This window comes from Phalacrocorax carbo, chromosome 1 (assembly GCF_963921805.1).
Source record: "Phalacrocorax carbo chromosome 1, bPhaCar2.1, whole genome shotgun sequence".
NCBI classification, from domain to species: domain Eukaryota; kingdom Metazoa; phylum Chordata; class Aves; order Suliformes; family Phalacrocoracidae; genus Phalacrocorax; species Phalacrocorax carbo.
The window spans coordinates 6,707,466-6,731,572 of record NC_087513.1 but is presented as its reverse complement, the minus strand read 5'-3'; the positions used below and the strand labels follow the sequence as shown (position 1 = coordinate 6,731,572).

General features: G+C 39.5%; 1 protein-coding gene across 1 annotated transcript in view; it reads right to left on the bottom strand.

Annotated features, from left to right (window-relative positions):
- CELF2 (CUGBP Elav-like family member 2) overlaps positions 1-24,107 on the bottom strand; it is a 373,584-nt gene that overhangs the window by 286,356 nt on the left and 63,121 nt on the right. The window contains exon 2 of the mRNA XM_064442812.1: positions 21,868-21,903. Coding sequence (XP_064298882.1) covers positions 21,868-21,903 — 36 coding nt within the window. The remainder of the gene's footprint in view (positions 1-21,867; positions 21,904-24,107) is intronic.

The following is a 24,107-nucleotide window of genomic DNA, read 5'->3' as shown; positions in this document are numbered from 1 at the left end:
TAGGGATCCACAATACAACTAGAAGAATAAAGCCTTCCTATGAAACCACCTTGAAAAGAAGACAACCTGTGAGATCTTTTTCTTTTGTTCATGTCTCTAATGTTTAATAATTGTTTAAGCTGGGGCAAATTTCATGAAACTAATTATGAGATCTAACCCTTTTGGAGTTCTATGTTTTTGTCTCCAGCAATATACTGTCTGCTCCAAAGGTCATGATTTCAGGATGAAGCCCAAAAAAGGGTTAAGGCCTTCACTTCCTTCCATAAAAGAATTAAATGGTTGTGTTTCATCTGTGAAATTCAGTGAGCAAAACATAGATTTTCAAAAGTACTTGGGTTGCTAAATCTTCTGGGAGCCAGAACTTTATTGGTAGTGACTGCGATACGAGCCCCTAAATGCTTAAATATTTTTCTGCTATAAAACTAAGTTGTTCTGAAAACTGTACTAAATCCAGTGCTTCCCCTTCCTCTGTGAAATGTAATTGCTACAGGCTCACTGTAGAGAGGGTATGTGCTGGCCCACAGTTTAGCAAAGCTTATCTGCACAAACACACAGGTAAATGAAGACGGTTTGACTTGGAAAAGGACCACCACATTTCAGTGCGAGCGTCTTGTAAAAGCTCCTTTGTCATTACACTTACAAACAGAAGGTGCAGTGCAACACTGTGGGATGAAGTCAGCTGAGGCAGTGTTTCATTCTGAAGGTACGGCAAACTAACGACGCAAAGAGAAACTACAGAGCAAAATGGTGGAGGGGGAAATTATTCATTTTGGTTTGTGGCAGTTCTTCTGACGGGATAAAGTCAGCCCACCACATCCTATTCTTATCTTTTTAATTTTTTTTTAATTTAAGGATGAGGAAAGAATGAAGTTTTGCATCCTGCTCTGCTCGACTCTGTACCACTTGCATTCACAGCATCAATATGTAAAGTTTCATCAATACATGTTATCAGACAAAAGATAACCCTCTGCAACCCCCGATCCACTCAGACTGTATAAAATCCTAGCATCATCACTTGCACATACACACCATTCTGCAGTAGCTGAGAGGTTATCGGATCTTTTTATGTAGCTTTTGTTGCTCAGTGATCATTTTCCTCTAGCTTGTAAAGATTATCTATGCGTTCATATTCCATAATTCTATCTTTCAGAGCTATAAGGAGTTTAATTTTGATTTCTTTGAAACCAACTTCATGAAAACTGTTTGACCATAAAAGCTAATTAGTAAAGATTCTCAGTGTTAATCATGTGCAATAGATTATAGCTGGAGGATGCAAAAAGACCATTTCTTCCATAATAACTGCTGCATTTCATCATCTTAAGCTACACAGCAATGCAAAGGTAATGACATTTTTATTTTATCTTTTTATGATGGGACTCGTCAATACCACTATCCATTTTCAGGTTTTTTCTAACACCTGCTTGCAATATCCAAGTGAAGTCTCTGGAGAATCATACCATCATTTTCAGAGGCTAGTACACTGGAAATGGGGATTTTGAGATCCCAAGAAGCATTAATGCCATGCAGCCTAATAAAAGAAACACTAGCTCTGCCTGTGACTTATTCCCATTACAGGCAGTTAAAAAGACCTGCTTTGAATGGTGCAAGACAAAGAAGTTGGCTCCATTCTTTGAGGCAAGGAAACTTCTGTATGCCACAGTCAGAGTGGCCTCTGAGCAGAAAAGCTGGTTTGCTCCTTCGGTGCCAGGATGATGAACCAACTTTCTAGAACTATTCAAGAAAGAAAAGCTTGAGTAGGAAACCTGACACAACTTACAACCTCAGGGACAAACAGTTTTAAGCAGGTAATGGCAATATGATTCCTGGATGACTTATACTGAAAGAAAAACAAAGAATAATGCCATATTGATTGCTATCCTTCTGTGGCTTGTATGGCCCTTGGTGACTTAAGGAACTAAAATCGTCTAGTGGTAGCTGACCTGAAACTGCCCTTCTCATTCATAAAGACAAGTGCAGTCCAAATCTGCAAAGTTTGGTGGCTGCCTTAGTACTGGCTGGGGAAAATGCTGAGAGGCTTCACTAACCATCATGCAATTCATATGTTGCTTGCAATCAATTCTTTTTATTGTTTGATATTTGCGAAGTACCAAGTGTTCTGCACCAGCAGGTAAAGGCATGAAGAAAAGTTTCTTGTCACAAAGAGATTGCCATTTAGATACACCGTGCACTGACAAAGGAGAGTGTAGTGGGAAGCAAAGAGTGAGCAGAGTAATTGAATGATGCATTTAAGCATACATTTTGTTATCTCTGTGGGGTTTTATGTTTGTTTTCTTCTTGACTTATTGAATTCGGTGTTCATACTTTTCAATCATTCATTAGCTAAACTGTTCTCTTGTGGTTTGCCTAGATTAGGAAATGAGGACTGGGACAAGCTAAAACTAGGAAAAAGGTGGGTATTTTGTTAAGTGGAGGCAGCTCATATCACTTCTGGAATACCTCTTGCTACTTACTCATTAGCATTTACCAGAGAGCTGCCTCGTGGAGGCTACACTCTGCAGAGTTTATTCTTAACACCAGTCAGTGAAGCCTTTACAGACAAGATGGTTTGCTGCAGACATTGCGAGTCGGCCAGCCAAAACGCAGGCAACCAAATCATTGGGATTTGGAACACAAAAAGAATTTAGGCAGAATCTGTCTAGTTAATTTGACAGATCATGGAAAATGGCTGATCTTTTTAGCATCTGTCAGTCCATTAGAAGTTATTCTGTGAGACAGCATAATGGAAAGGATATATGGGAGGATTTATCTTTTTTCATCCCCGTAAAGAGTCAAGGGGCAAGCTGGTACAAACTATTCCATGTGACTTTATACCTCTTCAGAGAAGGTGTCCACACCAGAACCGCTAACTCAGACTCCCTGTGTAGTAATGCCTGTTTATCCCACTGAGTGGGAAGCAATCCATACAACTTGTTTTATATATCTACCTTGGGAAAAGTTATTTGGAAAAGCGCCTGCTTTTCTCTACCGACCATAAAGGAAGCACTGAACGGCCAGCCCAGATGGGGATGTCCACGGTGTTGATACCAACATGCAACTACAACGTGTTCTTTAGGATTCATCTAACGTCTCAATCAATACTTCACAGGAAGTGTGGATCAGCAAACCTTATAAGCCTAACAAATGCCAATTCTGCATAGACCCTTTCCAGTGGAGGTATCTGTCACTTATTTAGTAAGTATCCACTAGGAACCTGGTGATGAGAGGATATTTGAAATAGTCAATGTTAAGAAAACAGGTAAAGTTAAAGACACATACAACATTTAGAAAATTCCAAGTACTTAAAGTGGGCAAATTTACAAACAGACTTTACATGATGCTACCCTCCTTTAAAGGAAGGTAGCAGTAAAATGAAGGGCTTGAGCATGCAGAGCTAAGAGGAGGTGACTGTCTTCCAGCTAGGTCAAGAAAATATTTATAAGAGTGATTTTGTCCCATTTTATCACAACAATGTAAGTAAAACTTTTCCCTAGCAAGGCAAGCAAAAATTGCTTGCTGCATGGCACTTTTCTTCAATATAAAATGCAGAAAAAAAAACCTATTAGGAAACCTTACAAGGATATCCTTAATTAGCTGATAAAGTTGTGCTTGTGACTATGAATATTATAATCTCTTGAGGCAATAATCATATCTCCCTGTGTGCTTGTCCGTTATTGGGAATAAAAATATCCCAACCCACCAACCTGACTGTAGTTGGTTTTCACCACCCCGTGATTGGAATATTATTGCTAATGAAAATAAAATCTAAATGCTAAAAATATAACCACAGTGTATATTCAGGGTCTCCAAAAGCAGACTGAGATCTTGTTAGTCAATATTATTCCTTCCTGTTGGAGCAGAATTCTGTATAACTGTTACGTCCTCAGAAATGTCAGCTCAGGTTCAGTCCTGACTTTTAAACACCAGCAATGTCCAAGCTACATTTTCACATTACATTCAAGAAGCAAGAAGTTTTCAGGACAGTACAGGTGATTTAGATACAGCTTAAAATGCAAGACGATAAAGTCACCTACATTTATATTCGATGCTGATGTAAACCACAGCATGTTACATTTCCAGTTGCTCCACACAAATCTGTCTGGATGTTTGGTGGACTCTCCTGGCCATACTTTGTTTCAGGGACCAATTATAACTGGCGAGGTGATTGCCATCTTACACAAAACAGTCCTTAACTAGTGCATTAGACTGTATAAGTGGAAAAACAAATTTTAAATTAAAATAAATCTAAGAATGTATAAGAATATTTAGGATAACAGTGTCCTTTCAACTATCCTTGCAACATCTTGTATCAGCTACACCCAGAAATAAGAAACCGCAGCTATTAGAACTTGTTTATCCAACAGGTTTGGGACCCCTTCTTGGAGAATCAGTTTAATTAAGTGTGGAGGATTTTTAAAATCTCATTTCATAACACTTTGTTTTTTTATGAAGAGGAAAAAACTTGCAAAACAAGTATCCCACATTCTGAAAGCTCTTTTTGGAACATATGGTCTTATCCTTCAGAAATTATGAGTTCTCTTGACACAGGCTGTGACAATCAAGTTGCATATGAAGTACTGCTATATTATAATTACTCAGTTCTGCCAGGCTTTTCAACAAAACTTTCCCAGAAGTTCCTGTCACTCAATTTCGAATGCGCATTCAGAGATTTGAAGCTTTAATGAGCCTTGATTGAGTTAAGTGAAGGCCCCACCCAGCCCGAGAAGGCAATCTCGCCTAGCTGTGCTGAGTGTCTTGGCAATAGTTAGCCCCAGGCAATGAATACCAAGTCTCGGGCAACTTCCAGAGAATTCAGAAAGCTTCAACCTAGAAACAAAGTCTCCCGTGAAAATGGCATCAACACACTCCCATCTCCTGGGAACAGATGGATCCATCACATAAAGCTTTGTGAAACGAGAAACGAGCCAGGCTGGAAGCGTGGTACCATACTACAAACTCTGCTTGCATTTCCTCAACACCTTCCTATAAAAAGACTCATTATTGACATTATGTTAATACATTTCATGGGGGTCACCTGATAGTCTCTTAACTTAATAATGGAGTGAATTTGGCTGGTGTATTAGCTGGTGCCCGTGTGAGTTGCATTTTAAATCTAAATCTGAATTTAGTCTGCATGGAATTTGCATCTCTTCCAGATCAATTCTGTACAACTGCAAACCCCGTATTTTAAAGAGCTGTGCCCAGTCGCTTTCCAGTGAAGTACACAGTTTCTCATTTTGTCAGCTCTCTCTTTGCCATTCCCTTTCTAAAATCCAAAGCTTCCTCTCCCAAGGATACACAGAAAAAAAAAAATTTACAGTGATAAGCTCTGACAGCTCACTTCAGCACAGCAAACAGAGCTACATAAAGCCTATACATCACCCTAGTGAAATGTAAATTCAGTTTAGGGCTGGGCATCTTTAGAATATGTAGTTTATAGGCTACACCCTGGCCCATGGACTGCAGCTGCAGAAAACTTTTCAGCCACCCACCAGACACTGTTGCAGCAAGCTGGATCCACAGATGGGAGCTCTTCATGGGTCAGCAGCCTCCCAGCCTCCCGCTCCACAAGATGCAAGTAGATCCTCTGAACACGCCAAGCAGATTAGCACAGAAATAATTCCAGCCTGTGGCCAGATATTCATTCTGGGGACCTGCCAGACTTTCCACTCAGCCAATCCATTTTTAAAGACAGTGTCTTATTAGCGCCTTACAGTTCTTGAATTACTTTGCCGAGTCTTTCTAATGAGACAGCAACTTGTCCAAGGGTATTAAGAGGAGGAAATGATAGACCTTTACTTTCTGATTTGATTACACAGGTGTATTCAAAGGTTAGGGGAATGGCAGCAGGCTGGAACACAGGAAAAATTAAACAGAGCAGTTGTAAACTACAACGGATACAGGAACAGTCTTGCGAATACGGGCTTTTTGGGTTTGCAGGGAATTATGATCTTTTCTTCTACCTCCCCTAACAGGTAGTAGCCACAGTACACTCGCCTTCTCCTCTGACTGAACCCAACTATAAACTTCAGCCCTACATTATAGAACTTTCTGTATCCACAGCCAGTCTGAACAAACTCAGAACGTCTGCATCAGTTCTTTTCCTCCCATCTACATTTTACTAACCTCTAGTGAAACAGTTCAGCAAGGTGCAATTTTTAAATCCATTTTTCTAGTTCTTTTTTTTCCAACATGCAAGCAATATCAAGAAATGACGATCACTTACTCCCCAAAAGATAATGAAATATATTTCACTAGCCAAACTGCTAATGGCTAATGCTTGTGACCACAAAACATATTCTCACTTTACCATAGCCTTCAATCCATCAGCCTAGCTTGTGTAGTTTGCCAAATGGTACCATGCAGTGGGACCTGTAGATCACTACAGTCCCCCGTCCCACCCGGGGCCATGTGTTATTCAAAAAAATGAGAATTGTCATCTCAGACTCACTAAAATGATGGCAAAGGAAACAACGAAACTTTTCCCCCTTAACTTTACCTGTCTCCAACATGGAGTTTTCCATGGGAACCCTGTTATGTAGGTGCCATTCAAATCAGCAGTGAAAACAGACCGGAATGATTCATCTCACACCAATATGGATCTGTAAAGGGCTGTGGGATGAATCCCTTCACCTGAGAATGTGGGGAACTGTTTCAAAGCCAAGTGGGAACAACACAAACACCAGCAATGAGTCACGCAAGCAGAGAACCACATGGAAATTCAACATGTTTCCAATGGAAATGAGGCAGTTTGGATTTTCACTTCCCTACTAAAAAGTTTAGATTTTATATTTAGACTTTTGATTACATGCATTTCCCCTCTTGTTTTTTTTTCTTTTTTTCTGTGAACATTTGCCATGGAAAAACACAGTCAGGAACCCCCATTCATAGATGGGCCACAAAGAAAAAAAACCCATCTTCAACATCAAACATTTTATGCCAAGCACAACGGAAAGGATACACTGAAACTGAGAAGCTTCTGCTAGAAGAGCATGGACAAGACCTTAGCTTTCACCTCGCACGTATGGTTTGGGTTGATATAGTCCTGAGAACTTCAGGTCCTGGGTCCCGCCTGAATGGGTTGTGCACTTTGGACATACTCATGAGGCAGCGTAGTTAAAGCAGCACAGCCTGCCTGAGTCGCTGCTGCTTGGAGAGATGGTGGAGAGCCACGCTAGAGCACCCCAGTCCTCCAGTGGCCTCCCTGAGGCACAGCATGTGGCTGGGTTCCTTTGGTCTGTGGATGCAGTGATTTATGAAAAAAGACTGTGAAAATCGTTCCTACCTGGCAATTTTCCTCTTCCACCAAAAGTGCATTCAACATCCAAAATTTAAATGCGCCTTATTTCTACTTATTTTTTTGCTTTTCAGTATAGAACTATGTCTTTCCTGAACTCAGGCACTTCCCCAGCCTTACCCAGTAAACTCCTGTCTGTGGAACACTATGATGTGGCTGCCCTCCTTTTCCCGCGGTCACGGGCGCACAAGTCACGGGTTATAGCATTAATCCATGCAACATCTGTCCAAACCTATGAGATTCACATAAGCTCTGGAAGAAAGAAACCACTCTAAAGCAGAGAACTCTCTCTGTGCTTCATCCCTTTGATGCCCTCCATCAGTCGAACAACATTTAGATGATAACATATTGTGAGCAGTCACAAAAGAACATACTTTAAATAGTAGTCTTGTTACAAATTTGTAAACATAACTAAGCAGCAATAATACGTCCCTTCATGCTCGCTTTTGGAACAGCTGCTGTCACAGTTGCAGACCATCTACGGGTAGAAAGGTAACTTAGCAAATACCTCCAAAATCCCTCTGCTTAATGAGTAGGTAAGGAGTGACAATCAAAACCAGAGCTGCAGCAAGAGATGCTCGTGCTTCTGTGTTCCCACACTTCTAGCTCTAAGGACTGATTTCAGGCTTTTGCTGATGAATTGGACCTGGGTTTGTTGAAGTTGAACCTCTGAAGCCAACAGTGCTGGGAACTGCCCTGCCACTTGTAAAGCATTTCCATAGGCACCAGAGGGATGCACTCTAGCTCCATCACTCCCTCTTCATTCTTTAAAATAGGTTTGGTTTTATTTTTAAATTTAAAGATCAGTCATTTGCTCCACCTGATGATCACTCTCAGAAGACCTAAATTCACTGCTTGGCTTATTACTGAGCTTTCCTGATAGTTCACCCTTTGGATTTTGATGCAGGGCAAGACATTGTGGTAGCTTCATGGGGAATTCGATGCAGATGAGCTCAAGGAAAGGAAGGGGCTGGGATGTGTTGAAAAGTGCTGGTTGTATGGGCAGCAGGAGGCAGCTCCACACGTAGGCGGTGAGAGAAGGCAGCACGCTGGGAGTGGGAGAAGGCTACAAAGAAAGTCAGCTCTGAGAGAGGAGAGTGAGGAACATAAGGAATATCACAGTGTGTGGGATGAGATGAGAACAGAGATGTAGGTTTTTAGAGAACTTTAAAACAATTGTAGGTTTTTACCATGGGAGGTTCTGTTTGACTAGATCAGAGTGCCTGCTTCCTTGTTACGTGCCTGGAATCAAAGCTTTCTTTGAAAGAGCTGGCTAACACTATGCCATACTTTCAATTAACATTTTATTTAAATGCTTTAAGATAGTTTCTAGATATATTAAAGCCTTACTGATGAAATCTTAAATATAATTTACATATCTAAGTCACATTTGCATTCAATAACAAGACAGCTTTCCAGTACGGAGCATGCCATCAAGAACCCCCATTACTAGCATCTTGCTGAATTTTTCTAGCTGCAATGTTCACTTCAGAAAGCTAGAGGTTTAGCTGAAAGAAAGGAGACAGTCATATCATCAACCGTCAGGTATAATTTCCAAATTTTATCCTGATGTGTTGCAGATGACCATTTTAACATGTGTACATCATTCAGTCACCACTTTGACATGTTTTCAGGATTTTTACAAGAGAAACAAGTCTATTTTTTAATTTAGTGTTCTTTTCTGTTAAAAAGAAGGGGAGAAAGTGTTCACACCTTTCCTACAAATAAAGCACAAAGTGTCAGTATCTTTTCCACAGAACATCTGCATGCTTTCCTCGGGGATTTTTCATTATAAAATCATATCTCTGTTATCAAGTCTCAGCACCATAAAGCACATATGGGGTATGTGATAAAAACCCATTTTTTTTTCAGTCAGGAAACACCAGTAAGAGAGACTGGTGGCTGGAGCAGACTTTTTTTGGAAAGCAGATTTTGAGAATTTCTGAATGTAAGGAAGACTAAAAAACATGGTGAGAGAAGCAAAAGATGACTGATGCACCGCACGCCTGAGCGCAGCAGCTCACCGGTAGGTGTTGTGCGGACAGTATGGGCGCGGGAAAATTGTGTGCAACTGCCTCTAGTTACTCTGAGAGGGTCTTACATTGGCAGAATAATATCAAAGATGGGCTTGGTGGAGGTTTTGGGCTTTGGGGTTTTGTGAGTGTTCTTGCTTTGGACAGTTTGATTTTTCTTATATTAGACTTGATGCTTCACCGTAAGATCTATAGAGACCATAAATCTCATAAGCCTCTAGAAGGTCAGCAGAGCCCAGCTTTGATGCATGCACAATACGGGGAAACCAGGGAGGGGAGAAGGAATTTGGAGCATTTCCTTTTATTGGTACTCCTTATTTCCTTGTTTATTGTTTTTGTTAACTCTAGCCATAATTCTTTAAAGCTTTGTCTCACAGAATGAAGTTAATCCAAAGCTGCATTTACAAAAGGAAACATGTTTTTTGTTCATCCAAAGAAATCATCACAACTGAAAGTTGGAAGAACACTGGACATCTGTGTCTCCTGAAAAGGTATAATATCAGGAGTTATAGACCCCTAAAATCCACAGAAAACAAGGATATAAAGCATCTTCTTATTGGTATGAAAAGAGGTTTGTCTAGGGACGGAGAAGATTTTCCTGCAGATGTTTCTTTCCATAGCTGCCTCTTCTCGACTTTGCCAGCCTGTCTTTCAAAGCAGCTGCTAGATAATACCAGATGGAGAGATGAACCACTGGCTGCCCCCTGAACAACAACTCTTATGCTGCTGGAAAGATAAACAGCTCCTGCCACATGTATTCTATTATCCAGCACCAGCTACCAAGGCCCTACAGTGTTCCACAAGTTAATAAAATATCATCTAAAGATCAAAATTTGAAAACCTGCATTAGAATAGCAGGCCGAACTTGACTGCCAGACTTTCAACATCTGCCTGAGCTCTGGGTTTTTTCAAATGGGTGAATATCTAAAAGTGTCTGTTATGTCCCTGGCACTGTGAGACAAATTCGTGATGGGAATTTATTTCCCATTTACGTTGCGTTACCTGATGGAGCTGCTGAAGAAAGTCCATCACTCACAAGATAAAATGGAAGGCAGAAGAAATGGGGTAGAGTCTCTCACTGCTTTGCTCTAACTCTACAGCACTGCAATAAAGTATAAATGGCAAATTTTTTCCCAGTCCTTAAAGTAACTTTTTACTTATTTATTTATTTTTTAATCACCTCGAGTCTTTGCCATTCATCAGACTCACTGTTTTTACAGAAAAAACTTCAAGCGATCAATCTAAAACTCTTGCATTAATTCTACGAGGTTCAGATACCGGAGAAGTACCAGGGTTGTGGCATGAGTTCATGTGTAGCTCAGCCAAATCAATATCCCCTTTAAACCACATCACTCTTTTTCACCTTGCAAGTTTTGAAATAGAAGATATAGTTGCTGCTTTAACTGAATATTTTTCTTATATTATTTATTTTCCCATTTCTACACATGCAGTATTATCCTCAGGGATACTGTGGGTTTTTTCCTGTTCCAGCTACTGAACTGTTATTTCCACGGGCATTTGCCATAACAGTGAGGAAAAACATCACCGCCGCATCATTTCTATAAGAGAAAACTAACATGAAGTGACAATTAAAACTTCCTGCTACTGTGTGCTCATAGTGGATTGAATACTTTCTTTGGAAGTAGGAGGTGACTCCACACACAGCTCTGGACACAACTGTGCAGCTCCTCTGAAGAGCAGGTTACGTGGTGTGGCGGGGTGGGGAATCAATAAATAAAGTCCCTTCATCGTTAATCATTTGCTGAATTTTTAAATCGGCCAGAACATTTACAAGTTGTACGTGAAGTTTCTTTTGTTGCCACCTTTTTCCTTGCCTCTCCACCGCTCAGCACGCAGCCGGTGCTTTGGTTGCACAACGTTCAGCTGATGCCAGGGCCGGCTGCTGCACGGAGGCTGGAGCTCCTCTGGGGTCAGAGGTGCAATATCTATTCTGTTATTAGAGAAATTACTCAGTGCGATTTCACAGTTCAGCAAAACAGGCTTTTTGCTTGTATGCACTGTGTGTGCATGCCTTAACAAGCGCTTAAAGTTTTTCTGCTTCTGTTCCTTCGTGGAAACATCCATCTTTTAACAGCTTTAGAAATGTAAGTGAGCATGGTCTCTTCTACTTAACTTTAATAAGGAATTACTACCCTGGATATAATAAGGTTTCTAAAGAACTGGACTTCCCTCTCTGCTATAAATTCAGAAACAAAAAAGTGAACTCTATGCTTTAGATAAAAACTGAAGAAAGTAACAGGTGGCTTTTTAGTAACGTGATTACTTTTATTATTACATTCTGAATATTCAGTGTTAGCAGCAACCATCTCTTCTTGTGAATGCCTTTCCAAATTCAATTGCTTTATCTGAGTTATCTCTGTTTATTTCTGCAGGGGCAGGATAGGGGAAAAGTAATGCTATTTCTGCAATATTTTATTTTATTTACTCTCAATGAAAATGAGAAGTTCTTTTTTACAGCTGCACAGTCTGTAATGTCAGCTCCAAGCAATCAGCCAAAAAAAACCTCCAGTCACTTTGCAGGTTTAAAATTAAAAAAAAAAAAAAAAAGAAAAAAAGAAAAAGAAGAAATCAATTCATGTTGTCACAGCCTATCTAGAGTCATATTGTCCCCAGCCATTGATACAGAATGAGAACATCTGGGGATTCAATTACTCATGACATGAATAATAATATTTCATTTTTGTTAAATAAAACTTTTTAGTTGCAGGAACTTCTGCTTACTTCACCATCCGATCATGGAATGAAAGCTACCAGTGACTGAGACAAGCTACAGTCTCTTTGGCATCCACGAGCGCATCAGTGCGGGCACATCTGTACGGCCCCATAGAAAATCTTAATAAAGAAAATAATTTTTGAACATCTATTTAAAGATGGAATATTGCATTCAGTTTTGGGCCCCTCAGTACAAGAAGGGCCTCGAGGGGCTGGAGCGTGTCCAGAGAAGGGCAGTGGGGCTGGGGCAGGGTCTGGAGCACAAGTGTGCTGGGGGGCGGCTGAGGGGGCTGGGGGGGTTTAGCCTGGAGAAGAGGGGGCTGAGGGGAGCCCTTCTCGCTCTCTGCAACTGCCTGAGAGGGGCTGGAGTGAGGGGGGGGCTGGTCTCTGCTCCCAAAGTACTAGCGATAGAATGAGAGGAAATGGCCTCAAGCTGCATCAGGGGAGGTTTAGATTGGGTATTGGCAAAAAATTCTTTACTGGAAGAGTGGTCAGGCACTGGAACAGGCTGCCCAGAGAGGTGGGGGAGTCGCCATCCCTGGGGGTATTTAAAAGACGTGTAGAAGTGGCACTTCAGGGCATGGTTTAGGAGACACGGTAGTGTTGGGTTGACGGTTGGACTTGCTGATCCTAGAGGTCTTTTCCAACCTTAATGATTCTATGATGCTATGGGCTCCTGAGCTCCAAGCCCTAGCAGATTTCCTAAATGTCACAGCCACCTTTTAAAAACTTGAATTAATAGCCTGGTTCAGAAAAGTGCATTTGCCCTTTAAACCAAAGTCAGTGGCACCTGCAGTTGTCCAGTACTTTGGATTAACCCAAACCATATCTCTAAATAGTATTAGGAGTAATTTTGGCCCTTATTTTACGCTTTTACTTCAAGATTCTCATTGCATGTTTCAAGAAGATGCTACCAAAACTGGGTTTCTACATGTATATTCTTCTTTCTTAATCAAATAGAGCTGTCTCTTAGCAATAAAGTTGGGATCAAATCAGATAACACACATTTTACAGCAAGGAGTAAGCAGCAATACTCATGCTAAAATTGCACTGACTTGTGCAATCACTTTGATATCAGCAGGACTCTTCTCCGAAATTAAGCATGTGAACAGTTGTGAGATGAGTAGCTAAAAGTTCATAAGCAAAATAATCAAATGGCTGAAAGTCAGTTTGTTTGGTATTTTTTTGTGGGTTTTGGTTTTTTTTTTGGGGGGGGAGTGTGGTTGGTGAAGCCTGGTATTGTGTTTCCCTCCTTCTTTCTCCATGGACATTCATTAAGGTTAGAGTATGGCAAACAGACATGTTTTCCATCTACTTCACATCATCATGGCTTTGCTGAGGCTTAAATGTTCCCTGTAGAAATAGTGAGAAAGCTCTAAAAATTCCAAGGGTCTGAATGAAAAATATTTTCCATTATAGCCCAGCTAAGAGAAGCGCTGCGCTGGCGCTTTGCTGTTGTAGAAGTGCTGTGTAGGGCACAACTCGCAAAACGCATAGGGAGACCGTACACAGAAAGTGGGGTAGGTCCTCAGTGGCTCCGAACCGGCAAAACATCATCGCTAGCAAGAGAGTTCCTGCACCGCTCTGAGACGCTGCTCCGAACACGTGAGTTTGGGGCTCACAGTCTTCTGCTGACCACAGAAAAGCTTTAGGGGCTGCCTGCTCCTAATGGCAGGGCACAGGCGGGAAAATCTGCATCGTCTCATAGGAGGGATCTCATGTCAGCACCCTCAAAAAATAAAAAACAGTTACCAATTACTTCTTGCAGATCTCGTGTCTGGCTTTATGTAACGTATCTAGTCCCACTGTGATCATTGCCTTTTAAAAATGTGTAACATTTATGGACTCCAGTAAAAATGTTTTTAATATAATGTAGATGAGGTATAAACTGTGAACCTTGAACACTGGGGAATATATTAGATTCTTGGGGGGTTTTTTAACCTCTTTAAATAATTTACTAAGAATTGTCTAAGGTTTTCTTGTAATTCATAGCAAATCTTTTGGAATCATTAAAATAGTTGCAATTTTTGTAAATGTTACAATAGCTATTATTTCATAAATAAAAGCAATGCTCAGAAGGCAGAGAACATTGCAGAGAGCACTAAACCAGAGTCTCTGCTCTCTTACGAGGGTCGGTGTGGGTTTCCTAGCACTGTCCCATCCATGCATCCTACTACTGCTCTTCTGGGACCAATGGGAAGGATGACACACAAAAAAATCCTGTGTATCAGCAGTTCATTTCTCACTGTTTATAAAACACGATATTATAATCTGTATATACCATAATATATACATCTTAATATATGATACATGCCTTGCCTACGCTGTAGCAAAGGTACTAAGGGTAAGTTTCTCAACTCTGCCACGTCAGCAAAGCTCTCCTTGACTTCTGTGCCTGGGCTGTTTCTCCAGAGGCAGATGAGTTTACACCTTTTTTCCCCCCACGTGCATATTTACATCTGAAGTTATTCCCACAAGTTTCATCCTTCGCACTGGCTTTCTAAATAACGTTGCTCTGATGATTTTAAGTGCTAAAACAACACTTAAGCAAAGGATACACACAAATGACTAACTTGGACAACAAGGATTTCAACTGAGCTGGGAAATAAAGTGAGAAGTTGAAAAAAAGCTTTGTGTTTTAAGGTGGTTTCCTTTGCTGTTTGTTATATCGTGATGACCTCTCAAAATCCACCTGTAATGGTCCTTTTCTGTATCTTCATTCAAACTGCTGACTGAAGGCACATTTTTTGAACAAACCCAAGAAATACCATTCCTGTGTCAAAGGTTCTCCCCAGACCAATGTAAATTTAACTTAAACCAGTAAGATATTGCCGTGCTATTAAGTGGAACAGATAATGAACCTAAATAACTGCTCAATCTTATTAGTGTAGCCCTCATATACCTTCTGTTTTTCTTCAAGCCCTGCTGCTTAGCATTCATACTGCCTGATTTGAGAGTAAAATTAGATTATAGGAATGCGTGCTTTTTACAAGAGGTCTTTTATTTGTTCCATAAAGTATTTAGCACTCTTTAGGCACTATATAAATAAAAATAATCACGATCTTGGAATTCACCTTCAGGAATGGAAATGAAGAGATCTGAGTCCTTTCATTTCTGCTGCACGTTATCCTCATTGGGCACGTATGGACGGCAATGCTTTGTAAGACAAGTTAAAAAGATGCTTGGAAGTCTGGTAGAGGTGAATAACAGAAAAAAAAGAGAAGGGAATATGTCTCTAGTTTTAGAGTTTTACAATAGGGAATAAAAATAAAAGTCCTACCAGACTTTTAAGATAAAGGTCTGCTGTCAAATTCATTAGTGTTTGTGAGGTATGCTAACAATTGAAAAATGATTGTGGGTTCAAAAACGCAGGTCACTGAGTAAAATAACTTACACTCATTTTAAGATTCAAAGGCTGTGTATAATTAGGAGCCCTTTCAAGACTACGAGCTGTGATTTCTGAGGACTCTGCAACCACGAGAAGAGTTACTGCCTTCTGGGTCAGAGCCTTACCAAGTCCAACAATCATCTTTGTTCGACTTTTCCCCCTCCTTCCCAGGGTCTATATTTAGGACTTAAGTACCAAATATCGAAAGTTTTTTTGAGGTTAAGCATGCCAATGTCCTCAAAACTCCAGTAGGCATCAGTTTACGTCACTTGGCACTTTAACACTTATAAAACTCAGGCTGCTAGGACTCACCTTAAATTAAAGCTATCATCAGGTGATCCATCTAGTCTACTCTATTCCCCAGGCTCCACTTTCAGGCAATAGAGAAAGAAAAACAAGTCCCCAAGGTTATTCACCCTGTCCTGAGATAAGGCACCTATTTCTCTTAATTTCTCCCCTTTTTCTTTAGAATGAGGACTTCAGTGACAGCTAAATTTAGGAAATGTGAATCCTGCCATTGGTATCTTAGTAATTTTTGAATGCAAGTCATCAGTAAGCACATATGGATAATCACCTCTATGCTCCTTAGGCTCCTCTTAAGATTTTAAAAATACCTCTTCAGGAAGGGATCAGATTGCACATAAGTGTGTTTTAAGATTAACATTAGCTGTAAAAAACATATTTCAAAATGGATGTAAAACAACAACAACAAAAAATGCCAACAGCTACTAGAAGGAATAACTCCATGTCACATTTTAATGATGTGGAAGCTTTCCTTAGAAAAAATAAAAATCAGAATAGTGAAGAGACATCTTGTGTATTATTTCCTCGAAAAAAAACCTGGATTCACTTACAATAACATCAAATTCATTACCACCCCAAATAATTGCTGTAATTTATATTACAGCACCTCAGAAAGACCAAACAACATCAGGGCATTCCTATACAGCACATACAATGGGTAATAGGCAGTCCTGCTTGCAGTACAGAAGAACAGCTCAAAGGTTAGATGAAAGAAAATAGTATTTAGAAATAAGCATCCAAGGCGTAGAGAAAGGTCAAATATGAGATTTTTTTTATTATTTTTTAAGGGAGTGATTATTTAAATTCAAGTCTCAATTTAAAATAATGATTTTCTTTAGAAAATGGCAGGCATCCAAATTATGGAAAACCTGCTCTTTAAGACAGTTGACTTGAGAACATTTAAATATCGAGGGCTGGAATCTTTTTCTTTTCTTTTTAATGATGTGGTTTCAGAAAAGATACAAGATGATATCATTTCCAAAGACTAATTCTGGTTAGCTACATATAGTTTGACATTCAGGAGATTTTAACGTTATCAGCTACCACTGCCTGCCACCCGGGATGAACAACATTTTCTTGACCTATTATTTATATGCCTCTAAACTAAAGTGAGTTTTGAGAAGGGATTTGGAGGTGGAAAGAACTTCTCCATTAGAAGAGAGAGTCACAAATGGACAACGCCAAATCCCTGCTTTATTTAAGGGAGAATAAAACTTCAGTAAACGTTATATCAAGGTAAGGAAAATTCTGTCGCAGGCTGGCAGAGACACACGCACGGTGTAGGCGGATGGGCGCTCGAGCCTGCTATGACTGGCAGAGCAGCACTGGGGGCATCAGAGGACGTCCACAGTACATGAAACATGAGGGGCGAAAGGTGTAACCTGGTGTTCTCAAAGTGAGAGAAATCGCTTGGCAGATGAGCTGAAGGGGACCAGAAGAGCAAACCCAGAAGCTAACCCCAGCTCCCACCATCCCTGCAAAACCAGTGAAGACAGCAATTGAGATGTCAAGTAGGACTTTAGTCCATGCCCCTATTACTGTCAGGAAAAAAATCCTTTTCATTTTATAGTAATTAAAATGCTCATAGATGTTTTATTAACTCACTCTACAGAGCCACATAGATTTTATAATTCATCCGAGCACTTACAAGTAGTTACTTGGGTTAGGCTGTCAAGACAGAAATGATTCAAAACCTTGTGTACTTAGCTCCTTGGAAGACATATCATTCCCTAACACAATGGTATGAGAAAGACTGCTGACAGTTAGTGATCAAGAGATTTCATTTTGCTTGTCATATGGTGGGTTGTCAATTCTTCTTTTCCCCTTAGATGAAAGATTAGTTGCATTAGATTTAAATAATGGTGAAGTTGCAGGTTAACATTTTTCAAAAGTACCAAAGTGACTTCAGTACTTAAATTCTATTTTCAAAATGCTTTAGACACGCAAGAACATAAGTCTTTACAGTAAATGGAACTTAGACGTTATTAAAGAAATTTATGGAAAAGTGGAGGATAAAACCCCAACTCAAGAGGGCTTAAAAATTTGTACCCTACTCCAGACCACTAGTTTAGAATATATAAAGATTGAAAATCATGACAATTCTAAGACAAGCTAAAGATTTAAATCTCCATTATGAACATACTAGGTTGTTTTTACATCAATGTACCATTACATTTTGTTGCAGCTTTCCTCCCACTCTTCTAAAAAAAAATTCTAAATGACAGTTTTAAGGTGGCCTTTACCTCAAAATACAAGTTTTCCTGAGTTATGCTGAAGATTAAACAGGGGCTGCAGAGATCTTTCTAAATTTTTTTCTATGAGAAATATCTATGCAAATTATTCTCTTGATTTTTTTTTAAAAAAGTAAATAAGAAGAGATTAGAGGAGAAAGTGGCCATTTAAACTTTAGTCCCTCCCCCAAGTGAAATGCAAAATTGAGCCACTTATGTAGCAGCTCAATTACTTTTATGTAAAGTGGAAAAGTAGCCCAGGTTTTACTTCTGTTATCATTACTATCCCAGTACTAAGCAAATAAATAATCCATGTGGTTAGTCTATATTTAAAATATTTGTTCTTCTTTAAATATAAAGTAACTTTCACAGAAACAAACAGAAGTGGCTAGAGACTGAAATCATTCCTTTGATATTGAAGCTGAGCATTTTCTCGTTTAAGCTCCCAACATCATCTCTCTGGTGCCCGTAGGGCTTTGCACTGTGCTCGAGCGCTCCACCTCGCCAATTTACTGCTCCCTTCGCCTGCTTAGCTCGGATGCTGCTCCGTGAAAGGGTGGTTACAAGCTGAGGTACCACAAGGTTTGAGGAGCTTATCTTCATTCATTAATTGTTCTGTATCATGTTTAAATGGTGGATTTCTCAAGTTAAGGTATATTTCTTCTAATACATTTAGTTTGCCCCGTTATCACAGGTACCATCTATGCAATGTTGAGAGCAAATACAGTTTGAAATAGGACTGCCAGAGCAGCTATAGAACATCTAAAAGGAAAAAAAAAAATAGGCCAGACCTTTATTAAATTTTAAAGTATGCCTTCGCTACACTCTTGTAAAGATCCAAATAGGGTATTCAAATCTCTAGAGATCACCAGTATAATTTCTTTATCATGTTCCATTTAAAATTTAATTATGTAGTCTACAACAAGAAGTATCTGAGTACTCTAAATAGGTCATGCAATGAACAACTTAATAATATTATAAAGTTTTCCTTGTGAAGATCCGTTCTTTGATATTCTGTTGCAGACAGAAAGGCTTTCTCCAAAAAAAAATATATACGTTCGTAGATATAATGTAATTTAATATAGAAATTGTAAAGCTTCTTTATCATATTTTAAGTTTAAATTTCCAATTCCTTTTCTAGCCCGAGCTTTCCAAGATCATCAGAAATAAGTGGTAAATTAGAACTGACACAATATAATCATGCTGAATATTTTTCTATCTTTCTACAGGCAAAGTTGATCTATTAGCTTTCCTTCTAAATGATGTCCACCAACTTAGATTTTTCTACTTTTGCCTATCAATTATATATATTCTTCCGTGGCAAGACATAAGGAAATTTCTTCTTCTTCTTAAAAATAAACATTGGACATCAATCAGCGGTATTTAATGCCAAATGACTGTATTAAAAATCACCATTTACCAAGACACCTTGTTATATTTTCTCTTTTAAAAATGCACATAAGTAACCTCTCTTGGTTGCTGTAGGAGAATAGAAAATATTCAAAATATTCTCTTCAGTAACTTTGACTATTTACAGGGCTTCCTGGGAACAAATCCCCAACTCCTCTTCTGTAACTCAACCACGTAAAATTCAGAAGGAGTTTTGGGAAATTTTTAAAATTTATTTTTTTTTTAATTGCAACAAAAAATTAATGCCACTTGTGCCTAAATCTTCCTGACAGTCAGACAAAATATTCAAGTCCAGACCGATCTGCTCACACCTACATCGCTTGCAACAAAAACCCTTTCACCAGGTTTACAAATGCTTGAAAAGGATTCGATCAACGCTGGCCACAAACACGCCCACGAATCGGTATTGCCCTGAGACAGGCAGCGTCTTTACCTGCACAAATGAGAGTTAGATTTCTAGGATTACAGAGGACTTTTTGTGCCCAACGGGACAAAATACAACAAGCACAGTAACTATGGGAAAGCAGTTATTGGTTTCATCATTTCAAGTCACAACACCTAAAATTTTATACCCTGTAAAGTAGTTGCAGGGTGAAGGTGGGAGAAGATGTGGTGTTGGTGGGGAAATTAGACTGTTTCACTGTTGTGAATTAATAATAGCAAAATGGTTCACTTGGCGTTTGAAAGAAGAACAAAATTTATTAGATTAATACATCACAACATAAGATTAAAAACCCCAAGGAACCGCTTGTTAGAGAAATGCAGGAACAGGTGAATCCCTGAGAAGGCTGGAGGACTAGCCAACCTGCGCACAGCTGTAAACATTTGTTTTAGATCAAGACAAGATCGTTGGTTTTAATATTTATAACACAATTACAATGCCTTGTGCACATTGCTTGTATAATCTGATTTTTACTTGCAACATCTTGCCACAGTTGAAATTAAAGCCTTGTGGTAATCATTCAAAAAACACATTTAGTCAATCATTAATGGCGGGTATGAAACTGGATGTTTATTCAAGTACCTATATCCCTCATTTTAACTTTAATTTAAAATGGAATTCATTTCTGCAGTACAAGGACTTCATGTTTCCAGTATATTAGTCATGTAATACCTAACCAATTAGGGGCATGCAGTCAAACTGGAAATATTTTAGCACTAAAACCAGGAAAAGATACAGCTAAGCAGTGTTATTTACATTCCTAATCCAGGAGACAGCTACTCTGCTGAATCTCTATTTTTTTTTTTTTTTGTATGATTGAAGAATTTTAATTCTTTTGGAATGAAGGTGAATAAAATCTTTCACATGTCATGTCATGATCATTGGTCAGCACTTCGAATGCTTGGCAAAATTTCACCAGCGTGTTTGCTTGCGCAACTTATCATCAAGTGAAGGCAAGTCATAAGAAGAAAGGTATCCAATAAATGAACAACTGATATAAATGACACAAGTTTTTACCCACAAAACAAGGTGATAGATTACAAAGGGGGAAAACCCCATCACATACAGTGAAAATCTACTTTTTTACAGCTCAACAGCATAGTCAAACCACCTAATATGCACCACACGCTCCATAAAGAAAGGTAGCTATCTTTTCTCTGCCTTAGAAGCAGATATAACTTCTATGTGTTACCATGCTTAAAGGAAACTGATTTTCTTGTTGAAATATCTTCCTAAATTATATATTGTATAAACTACAATATTGGTGTTAATCAGAGGATAACAACCCCTCCCCCAAACCATGATCTCATTAAAAACCCTGCACCCCAAACAGCAAAACCGGTGGCAGAAGATGCAAGAAGACTGAGAGCACCATTTTTTTTTCTCACCAAGCATCTCTGCTACGTGACAGGTTACCATACCAGACTTTTTTTGTTTCCCTTCTTTCCACCCTTTTCTCTATCTGCATGATTACAGCATTTTATTGCATCCTCTGACAATATGTAGGCAGGTCTGTCTTCAAAAACCTCTGTTGCAGCCTGGGAGTCTTGTCTAGTTCTATTATTTTTTGAAAAGCTTTCTCAGCATTGAAGAATTTGGTCTAAGCGGCTTTCCTGCTTTCCAAATGAAAATGCCTTAAGATCACAGTGTTTTTTCCTCCTCCCTCCAAGTTTCCCTCCCCTCATCCCTCAGGTGAAATTTAAAGCAAAAGCCAAACCACCTGCAATGGGTATAATTGCACAGCTGGAAGAAAGCCACATCTGGGATTTTTCTCATCAGGCGCACAACTGTGCTAAGCCTCAAAGCAACTTCAACGCGTCGCTTTAAGCTGCGTAGCTTTGGTTGCGCCGGTATTTCACAGTCATTTGTCTGCCTATGGCATGCAGTGTGCGCTCTCCTCTCTGCACCTCCAGTGCTCAATATCCCGGCAGTTTTCCTTAGGGGAAGGATCATGTTCTGGCTCAAAAGGTCATGCTTCTTTCAGCACCTTCCAGACATTGATACACAGATGCAGTATAGAGCAACTCGCTTACCTTGGTAATGTTCCAGATAACTCTGTGGCGGTTTCTCTGAAAGACACGAGGTGAGGAAAAATTAGCTTGTATTTAAAGAAGCTATAAAGTTTTAAAGACACCTTTATACTGCCTGTATTTTTCAGGAGTGCAGAAACACATACACAGCTTTATACGCAAATGCGTCATTTGCGGATGCGACGTCTGCAGGATCATATACACAAGAATGTGAAAAACAGATGATGGAGTGTGATCTAAGGATTTCATCAGAATAAAGTTCTTAATGGTTCAATTACTCATTTTTTTAGGCATAAAATTATCACTATTTCAAATGCCAGCACTGTATGATCCTACATAGCCAAAATGTAGCACTGGGCCAATTTTCTGGTGGAAAAAGTTCCCTTTTTTCAGTACTGCAGCAAAAGCAAGACGTTAGACAGATTTATAACTGTGTCATGCACTGAAAATTATGCCGTGTTAATGTTAAATCCATTGTATTGAGGTTTAGGCAATACATATTTTCCAAATTTGTGATTTTTTGATTCAGTTTACTTGATTGAATGTTTTGTGGGTTTGCAATTTGTTTGTGGGAAACTGCGTGTGAGATAGTGAAAGCAGGCTATTGTAACCAGTGTGTCACATTAAGGCACAATGAAATACATTATCATTTCCTATGTACACAATCCCTAAAATACATCCCAGATCTACCACCACTCTATGTCCTTGCTCCCCTCCCCAGCATATTTGCTTAGACCTTATCCAAACATCAGGAAAAGAGCTGGATAGCTCCATTTTTCCTTTCTCTCCCATGTATAAGACCATAAAATCATCCAGCAAGGAGGCATAAAGGCGTTCATCCTCCCGCACTTGGCCAGAGGTCCATCTCATTTCACACTTTGCTCATCCAGTGATGAAATCTCTGCCCTGTGTTTAAGTTTGCTGCACGAAAGGTAGCTGGTTAGTTCATACCCTGTTTGCTTCAGCTGACACCCAAATTGCAAAATTTCACATCTGTAGCTCTGAACTTGTGACTCGGGACAATTCTCAACGTAATACTCACTTCTTGTTTACAGCTGTGGAAGAGAAAATCCTTCCATCCACTTTTACATACGGGGGGGGGGGGGGGGAAAATCTAATATTTTTTTCTGGGGGGTGGGGGTGGTAAAGACCAGATCCCAAAATCCTCCTTGCCTTAACAATTCCCAAAACCATGGATCTCATGATCTCTACGTATGGAACCAAGCTTACACGTTTTTGTTGCAGGGGTACAAACCTTATCAATACAGATTGAACACCCAAGCCTAATTTCTTTAGGAATCCAAAGAAAATAAAAGAAAAAAAGAAATATATTTTTGAAGGCTTTTCAGAGCTTTACTATGTTCCGAAGCCACTTTTTTCATGGGGCAGCTGGAGAGTTGTTATAGTAAAAACACAATAATTCAGAGCTCGTGTTTAGTTCTAGACCCCGATGCTTTTTGGTGCTATATGAACTATGAGCAGCTACAAGGGTCTTGGTTTTTTAATTATTAATTTTTTTTTTATCGAGCACCCCACAGTGACACCCAGGCCTTTTCCTTAATGGTTACACCGGCAATTGTAAACTCCATTACAGTGTCTGAGAAGATAAAATGGTCCCTCTAAACATGCACGGCTTTGCATTTTCTTTGAGTCTCTATCTTCAAGCTGTGCAGTTTGCTGGTCACAGAAGGTTGCCTTAAACCTCCCAGTGTTTTGCTTCAGAAGGCACAGATCAGAACTGTGTTCAGTGGTTGCAAAGAGGAATACACAAAGAATGAAAAGATGGCTCACACCCTTTTCTTGCACACAGCATTCAGCAACAGAGGAGCCGATATTTAAGCCCTCCCAGAAGAGCCAGTTCCCGCCCAGCAGAGGCAGGCAGGTACGTATTTAGCAGGTGCCTGTCAGGAACAAAGTCCATGATATAAACGGCATCGAAGGTGAGAGCCAGGAGCGAGAGGAGGAGAATGTAAAGAGATATGAAAATGAAATTAGAGTGGAGCAATACAGAGTTGGTTTCTATGGGGCAGTTTGATACAGCTGTACATTTTAGACACTTTATTTTCATTAAACTCCTGCACACTGGTATCATAGCGCCTCATTTTTCAAGCCCTACTCATAATTTATACAGTTCAAAGAATTAATATATTTTTTGTAACCTATCAAAGAACTGGATCACTAAATGGTTCCAACAGCCAGGAAATTTTTCCCTTGCGCCAATAATCACAGGCATCATCTCCTTT